A 23306-nucleotide genomic window follows, 5' to 3' on the forward strand; every position below is an offset into this window, starting at 1 on the left:
GAGATTGTCAATATTTAAATTTGGCAAAAGTGAATAGAAAGGCAATGGTTGGAAGAGGAAGGGGTAAAGGGCAGCTGCCTCTGGCCTTAGATTTTGGTTCTTGGCCTTAATATCATGGTGTGTGTATAAATTTTATTTGTTGAGGGGTTTGTTTGATTGTTGACATTTTTTAGATCTACTTAATTCTTTTTTAATATTGGTAGCCAAAGTGGGTGGGCCGACCCAAATAAACAGTTTACTTAGTGGTTGGTTAGCTAATTTTATATATGAAGCCTCAATGAGTTTGCATTTGAAAAAATTCTCTCTGTCGATTGTTTTGGCTTCATCTCATTTTATGTGGCGATTTTCAAACCAGCAGTGTTGAGCAATTTTATACTTTTCCACTTGCCCTTTTTCCGTATTTTTTTATATTCTTTGATTCTGACATTTAGTGGTCTTTTGTCTTGCCTATATATTCCCCATACTGTAAACAGTAAACACAGTTTTTTGAGTCCAGTGTGCAATTTTTTGGTTTGGTATATACAAGAATTTACCTAAGAGTGTTTTGTGTTTATAACACGGTTCTATTATTATATTTCTTATATTGGTGATATGTATATACCATTGGTAGATTTTTGTGGAGTTTTGGGTGTGAGCCAACCCCAAAATGTGAGATTAACTGGATTACATAGGTCAGTTGAAAACTCAAATTCTCAAGTTCTCAGACTTAGTCAGATAAGCACTAAAATCACATTTTCAATTATGTGAAGTAATGATAGTACCCTATGATAGTATTTACGAGATCATGATGCACAACGTATATGTTAAGATCACCTCAGTGAGGATTAGCTAAAGATTTTACCAATATTATTTACCATGTTGCCTGGGTGTGTTGTAATTGAGTTGATTGCCTTTGTCTAAACACCGATAGACGTCTGCCACAATAGAGAGAACCAAAAAATTGCTGAAACAGTTTTTGTTATTGATTGCCACATATTTTGATCTAAAAACTTCAACAAGATCTTTAATAATTTATCATATTTGACATTAATGCAACTATATGTATAAGTAGATATGTATACGATTATGATAAATATAAACTAAAGTGGTGTAACTCATAATCATGGTAATAACAATGTGGTGGTGTTACCAAAAGGAAGGATTACATTTTATGGCTGTTGTTGACAATGAAAGGTTTTATTAATTAGTGTTTCTGAGATTGTCTCATTGTCACTAAGAAAGTATGGTAGTACTTGATTAAGTTGTATGCATTTCTTACAAAGTATGTATGTATAAGTATTTACAAGTTGTTACTTGATTTTTATATTCTCAAATGTAAAATATTGTTTGTATTTTCAGGGAGGTAGGGATAAAAGACCCACATGAATTACAGCCGACAACTATGGATCTCTTTGGGAAATGTCAAAAGGAAAGGATGGATAATCTTGACCAAGCAAATCAAGAGTTAGACAAGCTCAGAAAACATGCTGACAAATTGCAGTCTGAGTTACAAGGTATCATTATCAGTTATTTATTATTAGATGATTGATAAAGGGGAGAGGGAATAAGTAGCCTGGGATTTGTGTTCTTCCTGTCAGTAAATACGAGGGCTGTTTTTTTTTCAAGTTCCGATAGGCCATAAATAATAAACACATTGAGATAAAAAGATGATTTTATTACCAAAAGATTCGTAATTTCTTACTTATTTTTCTACGTAGTCACCAAAAATGTTGAGGCACTTGTCGTAGCGAGAGACAAGCTTTCCTATACCCTCCTCGAAGAAGTCTGCCGCCAGTGAGCTCAGGTAGACCCTTACAGTTGCTTGAAGCTCTTCGTTGTCAGCGAAGCGTCGTCCACCTAACCACGCCTTCATTTCTCGAAAGAGGTGATAGTCACTGGGCGCCAAGTCAGGACTATACGGCGGATGGTCGAAAACTTCCCATTTGAACTTTTGCAGAAGTTTTTTTGTGACATTGGCACTATGCGGTCGTGCATTATCGTGGATCAGGACCACGCCGGATGACAGCATTCCTCTCCGTTTGTTTTGTATTGCTCTCCGGAGGCGATGTAGAGTCTCACAGTATGATTCCTTTGTTATCGTTGTTCCCTGTTGCATGAACTCAACCAGAAGCACACCTTTTTGGTCCCAAAACACTGTAGCCATTGTTTTCCTTTTGGTCAAAGTCTGCTTGAATTTTTTGGGCTTGCTAGGGGAGTGAGTGTGCATCCATTGCTTTGATTGTTCCTTGGTTTCTGGATTTTCATACAGGACCCAAGTTTCATCCCCAGTAACAATAGACTTTAAAAAACTGTCTTTCTCGTTGTCATATCGCGTCAGAAAAGTTAGGGCTGACGCCATTCGCTTCGTTTTGTGATCCTCACTCAACATTTTGGGTACCCAACGGGCACACAATTTTCGGTACCCTAGCTCGGTGGTCACAATCTTGTACAAGGAAGACCTTGAAATGGCTGGAAATTCGGTAGAAAGTTCATCAATTGTAAACCTCCGTTTCTCCCGGATCGCTTGGTCAACTCGTTCAACCAAACTTGCAGTAGCGACCGACTTGCGTCCTTGACCGCCTTCGTCATGGACGTCTGTTCGACCTTCAGCAAATAGCCTACACCATTTTCTTATCGCGCTATCACTCATACAGTGTTCACCATACACAACACTCATTCTGCGATGGATTTCAGCAGCACTACATCCTTCAGCTTGAAGGAAACGAATCACACTTCGCAACTCACAACTGGCGGGAGAATTGATCGTAGCGGCCATCTTTACTCGCCCGTAGCTCGGCTACGACTGATGGATTGGAGCCGGCAACGGCGTTGGTTGTAGTGGGGGAGCGGCGCAATTGCACAACACGCAGCCCCGCCTCCCGCCACTACGCTGGTTATTTGGAGAAACAAACGGAACTTGAAAAAAAAACAGCCCTCGTATTTATAATTGTTTGTCCTCATGCTTCCTGGGTAACACTAAATGAACAGTGACAGAGGTAACAGCACTATCACAAACTGTGATATTTGATCTATGCAAACTGTGAGTTCAATTCCAAATGACTTTTCAGGGCCACCATAGTTGTTATATGCCAATAAATGGAGCAGACTTATGTTTGCCTGAGGAACATAAACATGTAAAATACTAACTAAAGTATTATTTAATAAAGTACAATAATTATTTAATTGCGTTGTATATTGGAAAATGTTTAGATAATTTTATATTTATTAACTAAGGTGTCCAAAAGTATAATAGTAAATGTTTCCAAGCCTCCCAACATTCAGTGGCAAAACACTACCAACATTTGAACGTTGGACTTAACAGCCATTCCAACTGGTGGGATTTCTTGTTCATTGCTAATAATAGTATGTCATTGCTAATAAACTGGACAGAAAATGACAACTGTCTCTTAGTACTTAATGTCTAATATACATCTATTTTCTACTCAACTTTTTTTGGGTTTTGGATTTTCTCCTGGCTTGCGCTTAAGTTCATGCGAAACAGCTAATGAAACCAATACCAGTTGGAAGGAAGTGTTTTGTGGATTCTTGCATTCTCTAGCAAAGGCCTATACTGAAATCAGCAGGGTTGATCTATCCCTTTTAAGATGTTTTCCTGTGTCAAGTTGGAATTTTACCACAGCAGATTGGGATCACTTTTCTGAAAAGCTTGAAAAATATCATCAGGTTTATTCCTTTCCACCTAAGAAATGGTGGTTGTCCTAGAAAGGTGATCCTGTATTCCACCAGGATATTATGTATTAATATAATGGTAATCCTTATTTTTTACATAGGCCAATTATCTGTATTTAAATAACTTTAATATCTAAGGCAATAACTTTTAACTGTATGATTAAAATCACCATTTTCTTAACAATTTTAGTAACAATTACTGTAATATTTATTGTTACTTTATTGAAATGTTTCAAGATTGCGCTAATTAAAAAAAAATAAACTATCAGACAAAATGTTATAAATCAACATCTTTATTTAAAATATACCTTGAGAAAAATAGATTGATACTTCAGAATATGGAAAAACTCTTAATATATTATTACTTGACTTAAAAACAGATTTATTATTTGAAAAAAATAATGACATTTCACTATTGAGTTAGTAAAGCAGATTTGGCCAAACTGTAATAGAGCACTTAACAAAAGTTATTTGTTTTATAATGCAGAGGCACTGCAAGAAGCGGAGGTGAGCAAGAGAAGGCGGGACTGGGCTTTCAGTGAGAGAGACAAAATCGTGTTAGAGAGAGAGAGTATTCGGTCTCTGTGTGACCGGCTGCGGAGGGAGCGAGACCGTGCAGTGTCGGATCTGGCTGAGGCACTGCGAGACTCGGATGACATCAAGAAACAGAGGAATGAAACTACCAAAGAACTTAATGTCCTCAAGTGAGTATATACTTATTTTATAATTATTAATAATTGTACATATTTGCTGATAACTCACTGGCTTTAACCAAAGTGCTCAAAAGCCGAACTGAGTCCAACATCGGTACTGTTTTAGTTCCACTCCAATGTCAGTCTCAGTCTGTCATTATGAGTTTCATTGATGTAAAAATCATCGGATTTATGTCTATAGCATCATGTTAATACATTTTATTCATCTTTGGATGTTCTTCTTACTCTGTACACTGTCACCAGAGTACGAACGTCGTCTGAAATGTAATAAAGTGTCTATAACGAAGTGAGATTTCCTGGTTACAAACCAGCTGTAGTCTGCCGTACATTTATTATTGTTTAGGGTTTGTCTTGTTCTTTGTTTATTATTGCGTTGTAAAAAGCGTTTTTTGTGTATTTTTGTATTGTGTTTATTATTCAACTAGTATTTTAGCTTGGCTATTTAGCAGTTGTTTGGATAATGATAAAAAATGAACAGTTATTTTTATTGTGGTTCTTTTAATTAAAGACAGTTTTTGGCTTATTGTACACAAAAACAAGAGTTATATAAGTAATTTTTGTCATATGTATAAAATAATTGTTATTCTAATAACATTTACTTCACATATTTTATGGTTTCATAAATCAAATTTAAGAAATATAATAAATTAATAAAAATGTTTTGCAAAAAGTATTTTTATAATTACTTTTAAATATTGAAATACAAATGTAGGCCTAGTTTATTATGTAAAGAATAATCAAACGGACATATACAAGTATTTTTATTTGCATTACTTACAGAGAAAACACAAGTTGCCACAGCTAAATTGGCCATATTTAATGTGGATTAGTAGCAGCTGCTAATTTAGAAAATAGTTGGAGCCCAAAAGGTAAAGGTATAAAATACAGAGTGAATGAATTTTTAATATAAACTCTGGATAAACACAAACAGTACACATAAAAAATATTTAAATTCAAGATAACTGAGAATTTTTTATGTGTACTATTTTATTTAGCTGTAATTTATTATTGAGTTTTTAATTTGTAATATAAATACAGACTATGTGAATATTGAGTTCATCTCGTTTTCACCTTCCGCTTAGTGTAGCGTATGAAATCAATGCTGTTGCAGACTGGACTCAAGTAATCTGGAATCTGCGACATTGTAAAGAGATTCCAAACAAGTCAGCAACTAAGAAGCTCAAAATGAACTTTATACATTGTTTCAACATCAGAGACACATAGACTATACAATATTAAGTGTAATCTAGATGAAGATGTGTTCTAATTGCCTCATCAGGTGCACTATGATGATCTACTCACAATCCCAAAACATGGCAGAGGGATTTACACACACCATATCTATGGTGTAAAAGGGTTGATACAATGTGAATGTTGAATTCAGCTCCATTTCACATTCCGGTTAGTGCAGCATCAGACTTCAGACATCACACTAAGCAGAAGGTCAAAAAGGAGCTGACTCAACATTCGCATTGAATGTTACCCACAATTCCCTCTGTACTTTCTGATGATGCAGTTGAAAATATGAACTTTGTTGATCAGTTGTTCTGTGACTGTCTCAGGGAAAAGATGGAAGCACAGCTGGAGAAGGAGAGCAGGATGTTACAACTGCACGCGACCAGTCACAACTATAGCCATGACTCTGCCATCGACAATGACCTGCAGGAGTGGGACACTGAAGTCGTCGAAATTGATCTGGTAACTGCACACACATCTTATGTCTTGTTCAGTAAAAGCTTGTTCAAAGTTTCAAAGTATTTTAATTCAGAGAGGTTTTTTAAAAAAATTTGGAATTTTACTGTACAGTAGTATACACATATACATAGGATTCATTCCAAATAAAATGAGATTATAATTATGTATATTGAATAAATTTTAAGGCAGGTATATATATGATCATGTTCAATATTAAATTTTCTGTAATATGTTGTAATTTTTCTAAAGATTCCAATTACAGGTTGGCAGGGTCAAGGTTTATGGTTGTAAATATTTATTAATGTGTAATCAATAATTGTTTCAAATGTTATAATACAATTTTAAATCAGGCATAACTTATATCCTGGTGAAGAACTGTTCCTGTAGCAAGTATAATTTAACTTAATAAGTCGATCTTTTCAATGCTGATTGTGATTGTAGGATGGGAAAGTATGAATTTAATCTGCCATTTGGTAAAAAGTTCTGGCCGGCCAATAAAAATGTTTATTTCCCTCAGGTTGGTCTGGCATCAGATGAGGACCTTGGGCTGGATCTTATTGGTGGGCGAGATGATCCTCAGTACCCTAATGACAGTGGGATTTATGTATCGTGTGTGGCCAAGGGTAGCATCCTGGAGGGCAAGCTCAGGTGAGAGTGTGTCACACTGTTCTTAGCTTATCATATACTTTGAAAATTTACTTTGTGATACATTTTACAGTTATCGTTATTGTCTGATCAACAATAATCGTGTTAACAGGCCGAATGATTGCATCATTAGAGTGAACAACCTAGATTGCACCAATGTGAGCAAGCGAGTGGTGCTGGAAACAATGCGCTCGAGTGGTGGAGCTGCGATCATCGTAGTGCGACGGAGGAAGGTGGGAGCTCGCAGCCTCTACACCACACAGGTACACTCTGTTCACTTGAAATAGTGAGTGACTGAATAAACTGGTTTTTGTAATCAGTTCAGTAGTTTAATTTCAGGTTCCAAAAATAATTAACTTGGAAAAATTTTGAAGATTCATATTTTATAAAAATTTAAACTATTAAAAACTATAAATTTAATTATTATTAATATTTTTACAAGTTTTTAATTTGTGATTTTAGAAAATATTTCTTTGTTTGTATTTGCATGAAAATAAAAATGAAATATAGTAGGTTGAAAAACATGATCTGGACCAGAACAATAACTTGTGTTATTTCAGTTTATTTAAAAAAGATTTAAAAATATTTGTAGCTATTGAGATGAAACTGTAGTAAAGCTATATTTTTCCATAAAATGTGTGGTATATTCAAATTAAATGCTAAAAATATGCAATTTAAAACTTATTGAGACAATAATTTATATTGTTTGTCTTTGATAGCTGCAACTGAGTAATTACGAGCATGGCCTCACCTTGGAGACAGGAATTTACATATCCAAAATCAGTCCTGGGTCATTGGCAGCTAAAGAAGGAAATTTAGCTGTAGGAGACAGAGTGCTCAGTGTAAGTACACATTGTATTGCCATTTTTCTAGGTACCAACTCAGTTAACCCTTGGATGTATTGATGCTTATAGAAGTGAAACTGACCATGTGGTGACACAGTAAAGTATTAGTTATTAAAATAAATTATAAGACTATAGGTCAATGTTTATTAGCCGCCATTTCCCATATAGACTAGAATACATCTATAATAATGTGCCTTTAGTCGACTGTCGAGTCGTCTTTTGTATAGATAAAGTGGTCGTTTGCCAATGGCGTAGTGTAGCGGGTACAACAGTTATCGTAAGATAACCGGATCATGCAACGTCGAGCATGGGTGCTGCTTGGATGGGTGACCACTGAGTGATCCTGTCCTTGCAAGCAGCCCGCATGCCCGGCCATTGGTGGTGGTTCGGAGGTTGCCTTTAAGCCGTTGGTCGCCAGGTTAAGTGTTAGAGAGGGCTTCTTAGCCCTAACTTCGCCTGGTAAAATAAGACTACTTTGCTTTACTTTTTTTTACTTCGTGTGTCAAGCATAAATTTGTCTTAATTTTTTTATATATAGTTACAATTAGTTTATTCTAAAAACAAAGTTACAAGTACTTTACATTGTCTATATTTATTTCTTTGTAGGTTTTGTGATCCAATTTGTGTGTCAAATTTCAGATTTTTTCACAAGCAAATTATTGTGTACATTTTTTATTTGTATTTGTTTTACAAATTGTATTACTCTTCTGAAAGCTGTAGTCTCTGATGCAGTTTTTGAAGTTTTCAAATATTTTAATGTTCATACGAGTGCAAAAATATACTTCAGTTCATTGTTTCCCTTTCACCAATTCAGAGAATACAAAATTAAAATAGATGGTGGAAAATCTGTAAAAACAGTTTCTGAAATATCTTAGCATTTGACCTTGGTTTTAGCTAGTGCTTTAAGAGTTAAAACTGTATGCCTCATCTACATTGTATATCTAAATTTATAATACTAATTAAAATTTGACTGTTTAACAATATTTTTAAAATACAATTTTGTTCTATTTTTAAACTGTAAATAAGCATGTGTAATGTAGGTTGAATGTTTCTTTGAAAGTTCCATATAACAAGAAAACATCAAATGGCTGATTAAATTTGATTGTTAATACTTATATCAGTGGCCCTTTAATTTGTTCTTTGTATTTTAGATAAATAACAAAACTATGGATGGACTGAAAAACAGCAGAGATGCCATGGCCATCTTGAACGAGCCCAGTGACCTTTTGACAATCACAACTCTGAAGTGGGGAAGCGGGTTGATGGACTACAAGAAGACCACACATGCCACAACTCAGACGGAGAGCTTGTTACGAGAGGGGATAATGCGCTATTCCCCGAAACATGATGCCCCACCTGTGTTCAAGTGGAGCAGACGCACCAACAACAAGTGTAACCGTAACTCATCACCCGTCACATTCGAACAGGAGCGTGATGATGCTATAGCGGAACTGGACTCTGTCATTGAGAGTCAGAGTCACCATCCCAGGATCCATCGCCGCACTAAAAACATCGAGAAGAATGGGGGAACGTGGCCTAAAGCAAGGTGAGATTTAGATGTACTAATTACAGTAAATTGTATTACCATTGAAACTGGTGGCCATTTTATGATGTGACAATACTTTTTTTAACATTTACCATTCAATCTGTGGGGGAACCCTGATGTAACTTGCACACACAAGCTCCAATGTTGGGTTCAGTGATGCTTCAAAGCCGAATCTCGAATTCACTGAATCCTCAACAAAGATACAGATTTGAGAAGCAATTGACGGGATTTGGCAATCGAATTTGAGAATTACAGAAATTATTGGTCGCTAAAGCTTTTGCCTTTAATACTTTTGTAAATAATATTTTGCTTGTAGTTCTGTATTTATATGCATGCATCGCCTCAAGTTTGATGTCCAAACTTTATACAGATTAAAGTTATATATTCTGTAAGCCCGAATTATCGAATTACAATATTGAAGTTGAATGTAGAAAATATGACTTAGTTCTTAAAATAAATTCTTTTAAAAGTTGATACTGTAAATATTTATTTTACATAATTATGCAATTGGATACTAATAAAACCAAATATATACCAAATACACCTATATGTTTACCAGATTTCAGTGTTGTTGCTTAAACAATTTTTATAATAAAATTATTTTAAACCACAGTCTTGGAAAATTGATAACAGGTACTGATAATCGGTATGGACACATAAAATGTATTGAATTATTGTAAATATATTTATATTAATTAATAAAATTTGTTTAATACAAAATCTAGTTATTTAACCCTTTTAGAACCAGACCAAAATTTGTTGTGTAAACATTTTTTTAAATAATTTATTCCATCTTTAAAAAACTGTGTGTATGGAAAATATGTGATTTTATATGGTGTTGGAAAAATAATCATATTTTATAATTATTTAGTCAAAAGCTTGGTTTTAGGTCCGTGTAATATATTCTACTGAAAAATATATACTTAGGCCTATAAAAAGTATTTTATATATATATATATATATATATATATATATATATATATATATATATGTATGTCTGAAAATTTACATATACTGTGTGTGTGTGATATATATATATTCTCACTCACACACCAGATTTTAAAGCCATAATCTAATTAGGTATATTTGCTAAAATGAAGTTTTTATTATGATTACAGACAAAACATTATATGGCCTACTTAGAATACTAAGCTGAAAACATACCTGCATGGATATGAGACTGCCTTTCAAATGAAAGAAACAAGTAAACAATTTTTAGGATACATATTGAATACTAAAATTATATTGTTGTGACTGGTGAATCATGAATATATATTACGAAAAACAATAAAATTCTGCTGGCCATAGATCGCATGGCTGGTCCTTAAAGGGTTCATAAAACATATTCTACAAAGTTGTTATACCTAATATTTTAATCCTAGATAGAAAAAGGTGTGAAAATCATAAATAGCTTATTATTAGTAAGGACTCAACAATAATACACCTTCTTAGAATAGTGTAGCTGGCTTTATTTTATAGATTATCTTCTCTTTGGAACTGTTATTTTAATCTATATTAGATGGCAAATAATTACATCCATTGCAGTAGAATTGTTCTGAAATGTGAGAAACAGACATGCATTGTGCCAATAGTTAAAGTGTAACTGACAAGAGTCTGATAAAGTTCAAGAGGATTTTCTATGGATACTATTCAGTATTATCATTTCATTTTCAGTCATTTATTCATTTCAGTCATATGTCATGAAAGGGGGACATAACATAACATAACATAAGTTGGTGCGTTGAGCGTATCCAGTTAGCTGCCACTCTATGTGGCTAAAAAAAAAAATCATTTATCGCAGTATCTGCACTGAACTGACATAGTTTGTGTGCTATAAGTTTCAATATCAACCTACCCTTAACTGAAATATTTTATTCGGATATCTGACAAGTTACATGTAATGGCAGGGGAGGTCCAGTGATCGAACACGGCACAGGGACCATAGTCCACCCCCGGAAGAACAAGGAGCGACTGCCATTGTCCGTGCTGCTCAACAATAGTCCGTCGTACACTCTTCCACCGCCTTGCTGGAACGAGCAGAACCGACGCAGCGTAATGACTCCATCAGATGCTAGCATTGACCTGTCAGTCAAGTCTGGAAACATTGGTAAGGAGGGGTTGGAATACTACGTGAAGAAGCGGCCTAAGTATCTGACCACGGAAGCAGAGAGCACAGCCGAACACAGCCGCATCCACTCACAACTGTATGGCTCGCCCCACTACCCCTTCACACCCTTCCTCCATTCCCACCCCCACCCACACACCAGGTACCCTATCCCCTCCTCCCAAAGTGGGGACTCCGTCAACTCTCGTTCCTTCAGCTTTGAGCCGACTTTCACCCAGGTACTTGTGTGTTTCAAATTTAAATCCTTTTCACTGTATTTTTAATATTCATAGTAACTATTTATGCTTTACTTTATCCAATTCGCTGTGCAGATGGTGTTCATAGTGGGGTTTAACTTATACTAATGGTAATATCGGCCTTGATTTATGCTTCTGAAATTGAATACGGCTTCTTTCTATTAATTATCACATAAACCTTTTTATTTGAGAGTACCAACAACAACTCCTTACAAACCTTTCCCCAGTAAAAATCTTGGTATTCATGAATGGTTTGTCTAAAACAAATTGAATATAAAAATTTGTGGTTAGTTATGTATATGTTAGTTATACATTATTATTATTATTGTCAATTAGTTTTAGTTGTAAGTTAATTCAATATGAAACCGTATAGACATGTTTCTTAAAATTTTAAGAAGAATAAGAATACCAGCTAGTTGTTTAGTTTGGATGGAAAAATTGACTAGGATTGGTGGTATGGTCCTGTCATATTTTAAGAATGTTTTGACAGTAGGGTATAGTCGATATCTCTCTTGATAGTCTTGTCATATCACTTTTGTGTGCCAAAGGGTGGGATTTAAAATTGCATGCTGGAGTTCACAAGTGTACCACCAATATTACAGTTATATGTGTAATTCAAGCTCTACATAAGATATTGGGTTGTCTTTGACTATTAGATGGCTCTTGCTTAGAAACAGAGAATACTACCTATTGTAACAAGGCTATCCCAGACTCATCCACTTCATTCTTGTTTGTGTTAAAATGAACACTTGTTAATATTAGCATCTCAGTAATTCAATTAATATAACATTCCTAAGTACAACTAATTAGTATAAATTACTCTTCGGCTTAGTGTTCTGTCAAAGCTGAATCCTGAATCTCAAATCTTCAACAAAGATTTGGATTCGAAAATCAGTCGTTGGGTCTCAACAATTAAATCTGTGTGGAGATTTGCCATGTCATTGATTACTTGTCTGTTGATCGGCAGTACACATATTACCAATTGCTAAAACTTGATTTGGTTGTAAAATTTGTGTTTAAAAAACCTTTACATAATCTAATTTTGTAAATACAATTTTGCTCACAGTTAGTATTTTCCTGTATTTATGTTCATGCATTGCTGTGTCTGCTATGTATTTTCTCGGATGATAGCTAATTAGCTGTATACAAATTGTTAATTACTAAAATGTGTTTCTTTGTACATTGTATACGAAAAAGTGTAGTAAGATAACCTAATGAACAAGTTATCGTACTTTTATAAATAATATTTTGCTTGCAATTGTATTTGCTATATTAATGTACATTAATCACTGCGATTTTAACTCTTGTGGCGGCAATTGATTGATAATAATTTGTTTTAATCTCACTTAGGCTAAAAATGCTATTATAATTCAAAATTAGAATCGCAAACCAACTTCTCAAGATTTGGAATCGGAATCAAGATTCAAAAATTCCAGATTCGCCCATCACTATTTGGGCACATTCAAACACCCCAATCCTCTTTATTTCCTGCCTTTATATTTCGTAGAAGTACTTCCAAGTAAAGAAGGAGAATAATACAGTCTGTACTGAAATATGTGTAGGAAGGACAGAATTGATTTGGCTATGAAATTATTGTTCTGATACAAGCACTCTAAATTGTGATTCATATACTGTATAATACTTTCTTAAAACTTTTCATAAATACATCCTTTGTCCAAGCATTATAATATTTTTTTATAGTGGTATTAATTGAAAATAAGAACTTACATTTAGCATTGTATTTCTGGTATACATTTTGAAGTAGTAATGTATTATAGCAACAAAATACATTGTCAAATACAATTTTCATCAAAACATCAGTGTTATTGATGATAAGGTCTAAAATACAAAAGTTCTAAAGAATTTCATAGTGAACCCATACAAGATTGATTAAATATATTGCTTAATGTGAATATCGAAGATTTAATGAGATTACCTGTTTAGTAAGACTATTTGTTTTATGGTAGTAATTGTTTAGGAGAAACAACGTTGTTGAAATAAGTTCAATTTAAATGTTAAAACTAATAAATAAAGTCAACTTGAGATTTGTAAATAACCCATTAATAACTTATTTCAGCCAGAGAGGAAAGATTAGCTAAAGTAAGTAATAAATCATGAAGACAAGTTTACTTATAGCATGAAAATTTTTAAACTAGCAATATTCTAGAAAATTTAAAACTAAACAATTACTGTAACATCATTTTGAAAATGAGGTATATGCTTATTAAATTGTTTTAGATAGTGTGTAATCTGTAATTTTAGTCAATTTAGAATGAAGGTAAATTAGAATTTTTATTTTAGTACACTTTTAGGATGAAATATGTTACAGCACTAGCAATGCTTATTGAAAATTTTCAAAATTAATTCCGGATAGAGTACAGCCTGGTAGTAATTGATGTTTATTTAAGCAGTTTATCAGTTATGATAATATTTATGGCTTAAGACTCATTTACGTCTCTGAAAAGTAAAATATTACAAAGTTACAGGTTAATAACTACCTATAACTTATTTAACTTATAACTTATTTTATAGTTTTAAAGTGAACATTTATGACTGATCTTGAAGAACTTTGATGTGGGAAAACTCAGTCAGCTTTTTAAAGTGAAATTATTATAGTTTAGTGCACCAAACCTCATCCAGATTGGGTGTGATGTAATTCAGATATAGAAAAGTACATCTATAAAAAGATTAAGATTTTTTTTATCTAATGATGAACTTTAGACATATATATTAATGACCATCACATGGTGTTGGTAAAGTAACCCTACATGGGAATTCCATGCATACATGCGGTTGACATTTTGTTCCCGAAGTGCAAATGACAGCTATCTGGGACTATAATGGAGGCAATAACGTGGAGTTCCTCAAGGAAGCTGCCTGGGGCTTGTGTTGTTCACTATATGCACTTCTGACCTCCCTAGTTGAGTGCAGAATTGCACTGTGCACCAATATGCAGATGTGTGTCAGCTTCATTTTTTGTATGATCTGAAACTCACTGAAGGGACCGTTATTCAGTTCAATGCTGACTTTGAACGTATATTCACATGGTCAGTCAAAAATGGTCTGGAGCTGAACATGGAGAAGTGTAATGTGCTTCATATAGGTCTGAAAAACTTGGATACAGATGCTCAGTGAGAGTGGTATGAGGATTGAGCTTGATGACAAGTATCTACCTCCTATTATCGTAACAAAACCGTAGGTGCTTGACAGCGACCTTTCATTTTCTAGTCACTTCACTCAAAATGTTATTCAGCGAGCTGTTAGCAGGCGTAAAGGACTATATAGATTTAGGAAATTATTGCCTGAATATATTAAACTACAGCTAATGCAGTCTCTGGTAGTGATGGTTCAAAACCAAATGTCGAATCCACTGATATTTCAACAAAGATTTGAATTCAAGAATCGATCAATTGATTGACGACAGCTGACCACCTTTACTCAAATTACCGATCGCAAAAACGTGTTTTGATTGTACTCTATGTTAGAAAATCTGTAAATAGCTAACCTAATCAACAAATTATCATTTTGTAATTAATATTTTGATTGCAGTTAGTATTTTCTATATTTATATTTGTGCATTGCCCCGAGTTTGCTGCTTCTATTTATGAATGATCAATGATCGGAAGTACACAAATTACCGATTGCTAAAAATAGTTTTGATTGTATGTTGTTCATGAAAATCCATAAATAGATAACTTGTTATAAAAATGTTTGTTCACTTCAAAATAATTGTAGTTGTATAAATGACTGGGTTTGAATATTTTGAAACATTTTACTTTAAAAATACATTTAATAAGTGATATGAATCTATACCCATATTATTGCAGATTAAAATCATACATTCTGGAAGCACATAGTATAATATATCAAATTAAAGTAGGGGTAGGGATTATGACTTTGCTCTTAAAATATAGCTATTTCTCTGAACCTCTGCAAATCCCTTTATAATAGAATTACTTTTAAATTACTTTTTATATTATCAGACAGTCTCTAAAGGTTAGAGAACAACAGAAATTGATAATGATTTTTTTAATTATACTTAGGTAAAAAGCTATTAGAATTCCAAATTCAAGAATCGGATTCAAGATTCAGGAATTCTGGATTTACCCATCACTAGTCCCTAATTTTTTAATTGTTCTTTTCTTGTTACTCCGCATATGGCAACACCTTATCAAGGGAGGACACTTAAAAGGATTAATTAAAAACAGAAATACGCTATGTGTTCAATTTGAGACATTTTGATCAAATGTGTTCTTATCATCAAGACACAATAAAATGCTTGAAATGGAAACACTATACGAGGTACTAACCAGCTGCATGATACATGATGTTCTATAAACCAGAGAACCATAGTACTTGGGCAAGATGCTGTGGTTATGGAATGAGGTCTCCCAGCGTAGCACCCGCCACGATAAACAGTTTTAATTTCGTAAAGTGAGGCTGGAGGTGGGCAGGAGAAGCTTCTCCTATTTTAGACCCATTATGTATAACAACCTCCCTGAATGCTTAAAGAACCTCTCTAGCTGTAAATAAAAAATAAACTATAGTCACTGATATTTCTAGATTATAATGATTACTAATATATATATATATATTATTTTAACTACAATATTAATCATAAGAATAATTTTAGACATTGAGTTCTTCTGTAAACCAGAAATAAATGCATGCAATAAAAGGCATTTTAAAATTTAAAATTATAGAAGTATACTTCAATGTTTGTAAAAATCAATTATAGTTACTTTTTTTATATTTTTGTACCGGTAAAAAAATGCATAGGAATTATTTTTAATGACAAGTTAAAACTAAATAACCATTTCAATTAACTTGCATATCAGTTTGTTTTGAAGGAACTTGTAATAATGAATTGCTTTGTTAGTGTTAAGCTTTTCATTGAACAAATATTACATCTTTAAAAAACCAGAAGATTAGTTACATTAGCCATGTTGTATTATTTCACAAGCCTGGTATGCTTCACATTGAGCCATGTAAGTTTATGGTCTAAGGCTAACAAATCTAAAATAATCTAATCTACAAAACACACACATATATATATATATATATATATATATATATATATAAAATATTTTCCTTATATTATAATTTCCTTATATATTTATAATTTCCTTAAAATTTAAGATATAGTTTTTTAGATTCGTATCTTAAATTTTAGTTTACTTATGCAGCCTATCTGGAACTTCAAAAATGTATGCACAAATGATTGAATTTTAAGGAAATTAGCAAAATATAAACATTTACGATTCCCAGCATGCCATTTCCTCTGATTTTGTCTTTTGTAAAACATATCAAAAGATGGTGGTTGTCTACAAAAATAGACCAGGTTACTAATAAAATTAAGAAAATCAAAACCTGCATACAACCTAAAGAAAGAACTTCTGGCCGTGGTCCATACACAAATATTATAAATCTTAAGTGTTGGGATGTTTTGCAAAACAATTGCATGCATTGTAATTGCATTGCATGCAATTGGCTTTGAAACAAAATATTAAAATTATTATTCCCGCAGTAAATATGTCACATTGGCTGTTTCAGTTCCACCACACCCACTCTCCCTCAGTAGACTCCCATTACCACAAGGGGGCCAGGTCCATCCCCGCCGCCCACTCCCACCCACCCCGGCTACGAGCACGAAGCCTACCACACGTATGAAGGTGGCACATTCCCACGCAAGAAAGAAAACCAACGATTTAGGTCAGTTTGAACATCAATAAGGGAATTTTTTATTTACAAAGTTAAATGTAATCTTTCTATTTAATAATTTTAAGCTGTACTTTAGCTGTAATTTTGAAAAATTGTATGAATTGTATCGATAAAGAATGAATAGTTAATAACACCGTAAGATAACATAATTGGAGCATTTAATTCTAATCTAATTACACTGTGCAATTTCAGGATACCATCAAACCCAAGTGTTACCAGTAAGAGTAGTGGTGGAAAGGTATCTACCGGTAGTATAGAGAAAGCTTCTGATCGAGGGAGCCCCATGCCGACATTTCATGTAGAAGTTCTCAGCCCTGGACTGCGCCAGAACAAGAGGAACTCCCTGCCTGACTACACTTGGTCTCATCAGAAGTAAGTCAGTGACATGAAAACTGTATCATATCTTTGCACAAGTCTAAACTTATCACATGGTTTTATTATTAATTGCTTGAATTATTTGCTCTAAAACAATAAATATACCTTTATCTAAATAGTTGTGATGTTTGTAGACCCTCGCCAGGAGAGCTGCGTCGTGTTCACATCGACAAGTCCGTAGAACCGCTCGGTATCCAGATCTCGTGTCTGGAGAAGAGCGGTGGAGTGTTTGTGTCGACTGTCAGCGAACATAGCCTTGCATCTCAAGTTGGGCTGCAGGTAATCTTACAACTGTATTAAGCTTACTAGATTTTGTAATGACTCATTTCATACACCCATCTCACATTCATTTCAATATTTAATTTAATTTAGAAATTTATTAGTAATAATAATTAAATAATTAAGGAATAATTAATTATAAATTGTCTCAAATTTTAATACAAACAATAATAAATACTAAATTAAATATATCAAAATTAATCAAAATTCACCTTATTACATATAAAACTCAAAAGTTATAAAGTAAACTAAAGTCAGTGATACAGTGCGCAGGGATGATTGTTGAGTGAAGAGAGCAGAGGTTTAAAAGTTTAGAGGAGAAAGGGATATAGAAGAAGTGAAGCAAGATTATTATTTTAAATAAAGAAACTGGTTATATTTTATTCAGCAGTATTTGGTTCAAAAGAAAGGTTAATTTATTAAATTCATATTATCACTGAAGTACAGAGAAGCAGAAGACAGACATTGGGTGAGAAAATTCCTTTTAAATTTAACAGTGATCCATTGGAAGAACATAAAACCCAGGAACATTCGATTTGGCTAACAATTCAAAAGTAATATAATTAAAATTTAACAAAATTATTTTTCAAATTACAATATCTTTTATTAAAAACAATACCTAATATTTCTATTTCATTAAGCCAGCACGACCACCCTGCCCTAAAATTTAAGAACTGTATTTTTTTTTAATTTACCATTATTATATCCTCCATCTTGTTTCAAAATTCAAACCTGTATGTCAATTAATTTGTCATCATTAAAGTTCACATTTGTATCATACTGAGTTATTTATTATTTCTAGCTATTATCATCAGAATACAAATTAAGTTTAACCATTTATTTAAAGTGTATAGTAGTAGTATATTACAATTTTTAACTGTTACTTTACGGAAAATAAAGTGTGGCAAAACCTTAAGAGCCTATAGGTTGGTGATTATTACAGAGACAATGAGTCAAAAACTATTCTGTTAGTTTTCAGGATGAATTAAAAATGTAATCTTGAAATGATATATAAACCAGAATGATGATATGTTTTGATAGCCAAAAAATCAATCAAAACAATACATAGCTACTTAATATTTTATATATAAGACATGATTTGCATTTGCATTGACATGATCTTGCATTTTTTAAATAAAAATAACCAAGAAGTAACAAATTTAAGTTGATAATTGATACAGTTTTTTTTAAACTTATGAAAAGTTAGTATTTTGCATATACATGGTACTGTACCTGTTATAATTTACTCAACATATATATATATATATATATATATATATATATATAATATATATATATAAGTATGTATATGTATATATATATATAAAAGTACATATATAAGTATGACATATATAAAATATATAACATATATATTAGGTTATATAAAAGTCATCATCATCTGGTGGTTCAGGTTTCTGCCAATCCCTCATGTCTCTTTATTAAATAGTTTTTTTTCAAGATTTCTTTCCTGCCAGTTCTTTAAACAAGATTTAAAAATAATAAATGTAATATTTGTTGCTATTTCTCATGGTATTTAATTTGTTTATATGTATTTTTATTTGTACTTAGTCAAATCATGTGTCATTAAAAGCGCTTTTTGTTGCATTGTAACACTTTCTGTTCTTGGTTTATCCTGCTGTCTTGTTGTTGCTGGTTTAGTTTCTTTTAAAAATTTATTGTGCTAGAAAACAAATTCTAATGATTTTTTCAGATGTCACAATTTTCTTGTACAATTGTTAAGATTACAAATAATGTCATCTATTATATTAAATTATCTCTAATATATAGAGATCAAGTTTACATATTGTGACGGTATCTTCAGGAGTGAAATTCATCTATTTTGTATATTGTCCTCTGCATGAACCAGTTTTTCAGCGTTTTCTTCATTTTCATATAACATAAATGATGATGCATTAAACATTGTCATTCCGGCATATGATGGTTTCTTTTCAAAGGCAGCTGTTCTATGAAGTGATAGTGGAAAGTTTGTATGTGTCTACTTTGGTGGTTATGAAGGTCATAGTTTCTTGGAATATTCATTGTCAACCAGTATATAAAATGAGGTAACAATAACAATTTTCAGGTCTCTAAACACATCTAAGCAACTATATCTAGGTCCCAGCTCAGCCATTACACTTACTGCCTTTTTTTGCAATTTCAGGGCATTTAGTACGTTGCCTTCTGAAGAACCTCCCCATGCAGCTATTTCATAGTGAAAATGGCTTTCAAAGAAAGCATAGTTCCCGCTATCTTTGTTGATTCATGGGTGCTGGGAGAGTCCTTAGTTTTGAGTATTACTTTTGCAAAATCTATGTATTTAACTAGCCTTAAAATAATAAAAGTGTTTGTAAAAGCTTATCCTAAGTTATCAGAACAGAGCTATTTCTATGAGAAGGAAAAGAGCTACTAATTGGATCAAAGTTACAGTTTTTTATCTAATATTAAAATCATATTGATTGTGTAAGTATGCTACTGACATAATATTACACATTGTGATATTGTTCCTGTTTTATTCCGTTGTCTGCCATAATATTGTGCAAGAAGCATTTCTATGACAATCACGTGTCGCACAAGTAGTTCTAGTGTTTTCTACTAGATGTCAGCACTTCCTTGTTGTCTGTCATGAGTGTTTGCACCTTGGTGAGTTAACTGTAGTTGCACAGTGCAGTTAGCTACCACGTGCTGTTGCATGTCATCTCTTCTGAAGTATTTTATGGTTTTATTTCTAGTGTTCATTGTACCGTGGAAATGTATAATGCACTCTTAGATGATTGGATTGTTTGTGTGATGATGACATGGGCACGGAGAGTGAAAATGACTTGGTGGGAAATATAAAAATTTGAAAAAATAACATTAATAATAATTATTTTTGTATAAAAAAGTATGTATATCTAAACTCCAAAAACCTGTTTAAGTAAAAAAGCAAGAAGAAAATTTCTGCAAAACAACATAATTTTAGTTACATAAAACTATTAAGGGGTTAATGGTGTGATCATTTAATTCGTGTTTTTGTATTTTTCTCATTACGTACACTTGTGTACCAGGTAGGAGACCAGCTGCTGGAAGTGTGTGGTATCAATATGCGCAGTGCCACGTACCAGCTGGCAGCCAGTGTGTTGCGGCAGTGTGGCAACTCAATCACCATGCTGGTCCAGTACAGTCCAGAGAGTAAGTGATAACAGGACAGTGATTTATTATAATATTCTCTCTAACTATCATTTAAAATTAACATCATCTGGCTTGTAAAAGCTTTTGTGCCAGAGCAATGAAAAATAAATAAACAGTTTTTGTTTTATTTCTGATAATTTCTAAACATTATAAAAATGTATTGTTTTTGCTCTTCTATGTAAATTCTGTTTTATTAAATAAAGTCAATTTTGTAATGTAGAAAGCGAGCTAAAATTAAAGCAGGTAAATTTTGTATGGTTATGTTTGCAGAGTACCACGAACTGGAAGGCACAGCCAGCTCTAGTAGTGGGGGTCATACACGCTCAGGTTCGCCAACTCCTCGCAACTCCCCTCGTACCACTCACAAGTCAGGTGTACCACAGCTCACACAACATCAAATATCGCAGGCCATTTCTACCATTACCAGGCAAAAATGTGACAGGTATTCTTGGCCTTATATCTTATACTAGAAGGCTATTGCTAGGTCTGTTTAATTATCTAACATTCTTCATCACTTGGCATGTCTGCACTGATAGATTGAACTCAAGAATCAAACATTCAACTAAATTTTGTACATTTTAGCCACATGCCACTTTTACTATGAGAGAACTTAGTATACTTATACTACTATCAAAATATCCGGAGACAAGTAATGTAATCAAATTATAATTATTTATTTGTTGATTTACATTACATTTGTACAGATTGTTCCAAAAATAACCACAAACTGGTGGATTGTTATAGTATTTTGTTTTGCAATATAATATGTTATTAATTAAACATGATAAAAGATTGGAAGACAAAATAATTATTACATTAATTATACAAAACATAAAAAACATGATGAAATATTAAAAAATACAAATTGTACTTGGGCACTTATTAAATTATTAACTAATAACTCTTTGACTAGTAATTCGGCTACGGATTCGGGAGCGTCCCACGTGCCTTCTGCAGTAATCCCGATAGCCGTGCAGGAAGCGCTATGCCGCTAAACAGTTTTTACAATAATGTTTTGTGATGAATAATCTCTTGCATGAACATGCATGATCAAGTTATCACTTTACCACAATATCTCGACATTTTTTTCGTGATGATGTGTCGCTTTTGAACGTCATTTAGTTATCCAGAAAATGTAAGAGAAACATTCGTCTTTTCTGTACCCGTCGTGGGATCCGGTGACATTGAAATGGTTTTAATTAAAGACATTCTTTATTTTATGTATAGCCCAGAGCTAACACTATTTGTGCACCAGTCTGTCTCGAATATGTATTGGTAAATGGGTTCGGACTTGGTAATATTATAATGTTGTAATTTATTTTTAAACGACTATGGTTGAAAGTGATGAACGCTTAGTTCTTGGTTCAAGCTATTACATATTCATACAGAGTATATCAAGTTTTATTTGTGACTCTACAGTGCCTCACTTAGGTGGTAACCTTCTCCAAGTTACTTGTTGAATCACTGATATTTTAGGGATCTACATTTTTTTTACATATCCAGTTAATTTGAAGTCATGATGTTTCATCTAAATATTCTAATGAGGTGGTCACTGTTGCAGGCAAACTGATGAGCCAGTGAAATCTCCTGTGTATGATCCCCGTTACTTGATGATAGAGACCCACAAGTGCAGTAACCTTGGCATCAGTCTGGTTGGCGGGAACGCTGTCGGTATATTTGTCCACAGTGTTCAAGTCAACTCTCTTGCGTACAATTCAGGATTGAGGTAATGTTTAGCGATTCAAGTGTGATTAAATATTTAACAGATAAGTGGAAATTGCTTTTACTACCCGTGCATAACATTAATTTATACTAGGTATTTCATCTAATAGTATAATATCAAGGATCAAGATATAGTACTTTTCATTAGAAGCACTAAACAATGTGTGTTATTTAATATTAAATAACACACAAATTTTGTATATTATAGTTTAGTTGAGTTAGAAATTCAATGGTTTAATAGGTGTTTTAATCATTTCAATGTGATCCAATATGAATTAATCCACCTAAACTCCATTCAATTTATGCTCAAATATGACTTTGTTCATATTTTTCCCAATGAATTTTTTCTTTCTGATTTTGAAGCAAATTTATTAGAATTTTGTACAAAATTATTGCTTTATTATTGAATTTTTGTCAATTATAAATGAAGATTTTTAAATAAAGATATTATAATTCTCAATATACAGTACCTGTAATTGAAAAAAATTAGATTGTTCTATTACAGTAAGATTATATCCGGCCTAATATTGCACAGGGATAGACAGGATATCTTTATAGCAAGATATG

The 23306-nt window shown here is 33.0% G+C and overlaps 1 protein-coding gene across 1 annotated transcript in view; it reads left to right on the top strand.

Annotated features, from left to right (window-relative positions):
• LOC124362163 (disks large homolog 5) overlaps nucleotides 1-23306 on the top strand; it is a 62448-nt gene that overhangs the window by 24611 nt on the left and 14531 nt on the right. Inside the window, 15 exon segments of the mRNA XM_046816411.1 lie at nucleotides 1339-1493; nucleotides 4157-4373; nucleotides 5945-6080; nucleotides 6595-6725; nucleotides 6835-6985; nucleotides 7442-7564; nucleotides 8719-9113; nucleotides 11021-11456; nucleotides 17028-17101; nucleotides 17103-17186; nucleotides 17388-17567; nucleotides 17705-17849; nucleotides 20894-21017; nucleotides 21288-21459; nucleotides 22579-22743. Coding sequence (XP_046672367.1) covers nucleotides 1339-1493; nucleotides 4157-4373; nucleotides 5945-6080; nucleotides 6595-6725; nucleotides 6835-6985; nucleotides 7442-7564; nucleotides 8719-9113; nucleotides 11021-11456; nucleotides 17028-17101; nucleotides 17103-17186; nucleotides 17388-17567; nucleotides 17705-17849; nucleotides 20894-21017; nucleotides 21288-21459; nucleotides 22579-22743 — 2688 coding nt within the window.

The sequence above is a fragment of the Homalodisca vitripennis genome, chromosome 5, assembly GCF_021130785.1.
Source record: "Homalodisca vitripennis isolate AUS2020 chromosome 5, UT_GWSS_2.1, whole genome shotgun sequence".
NCBI lineage: Eukaryota > Metazoa > Arthropoda > Insecta > Hemiptera > Cicadellidae > Homalodisca > Homalodisca vitripennis.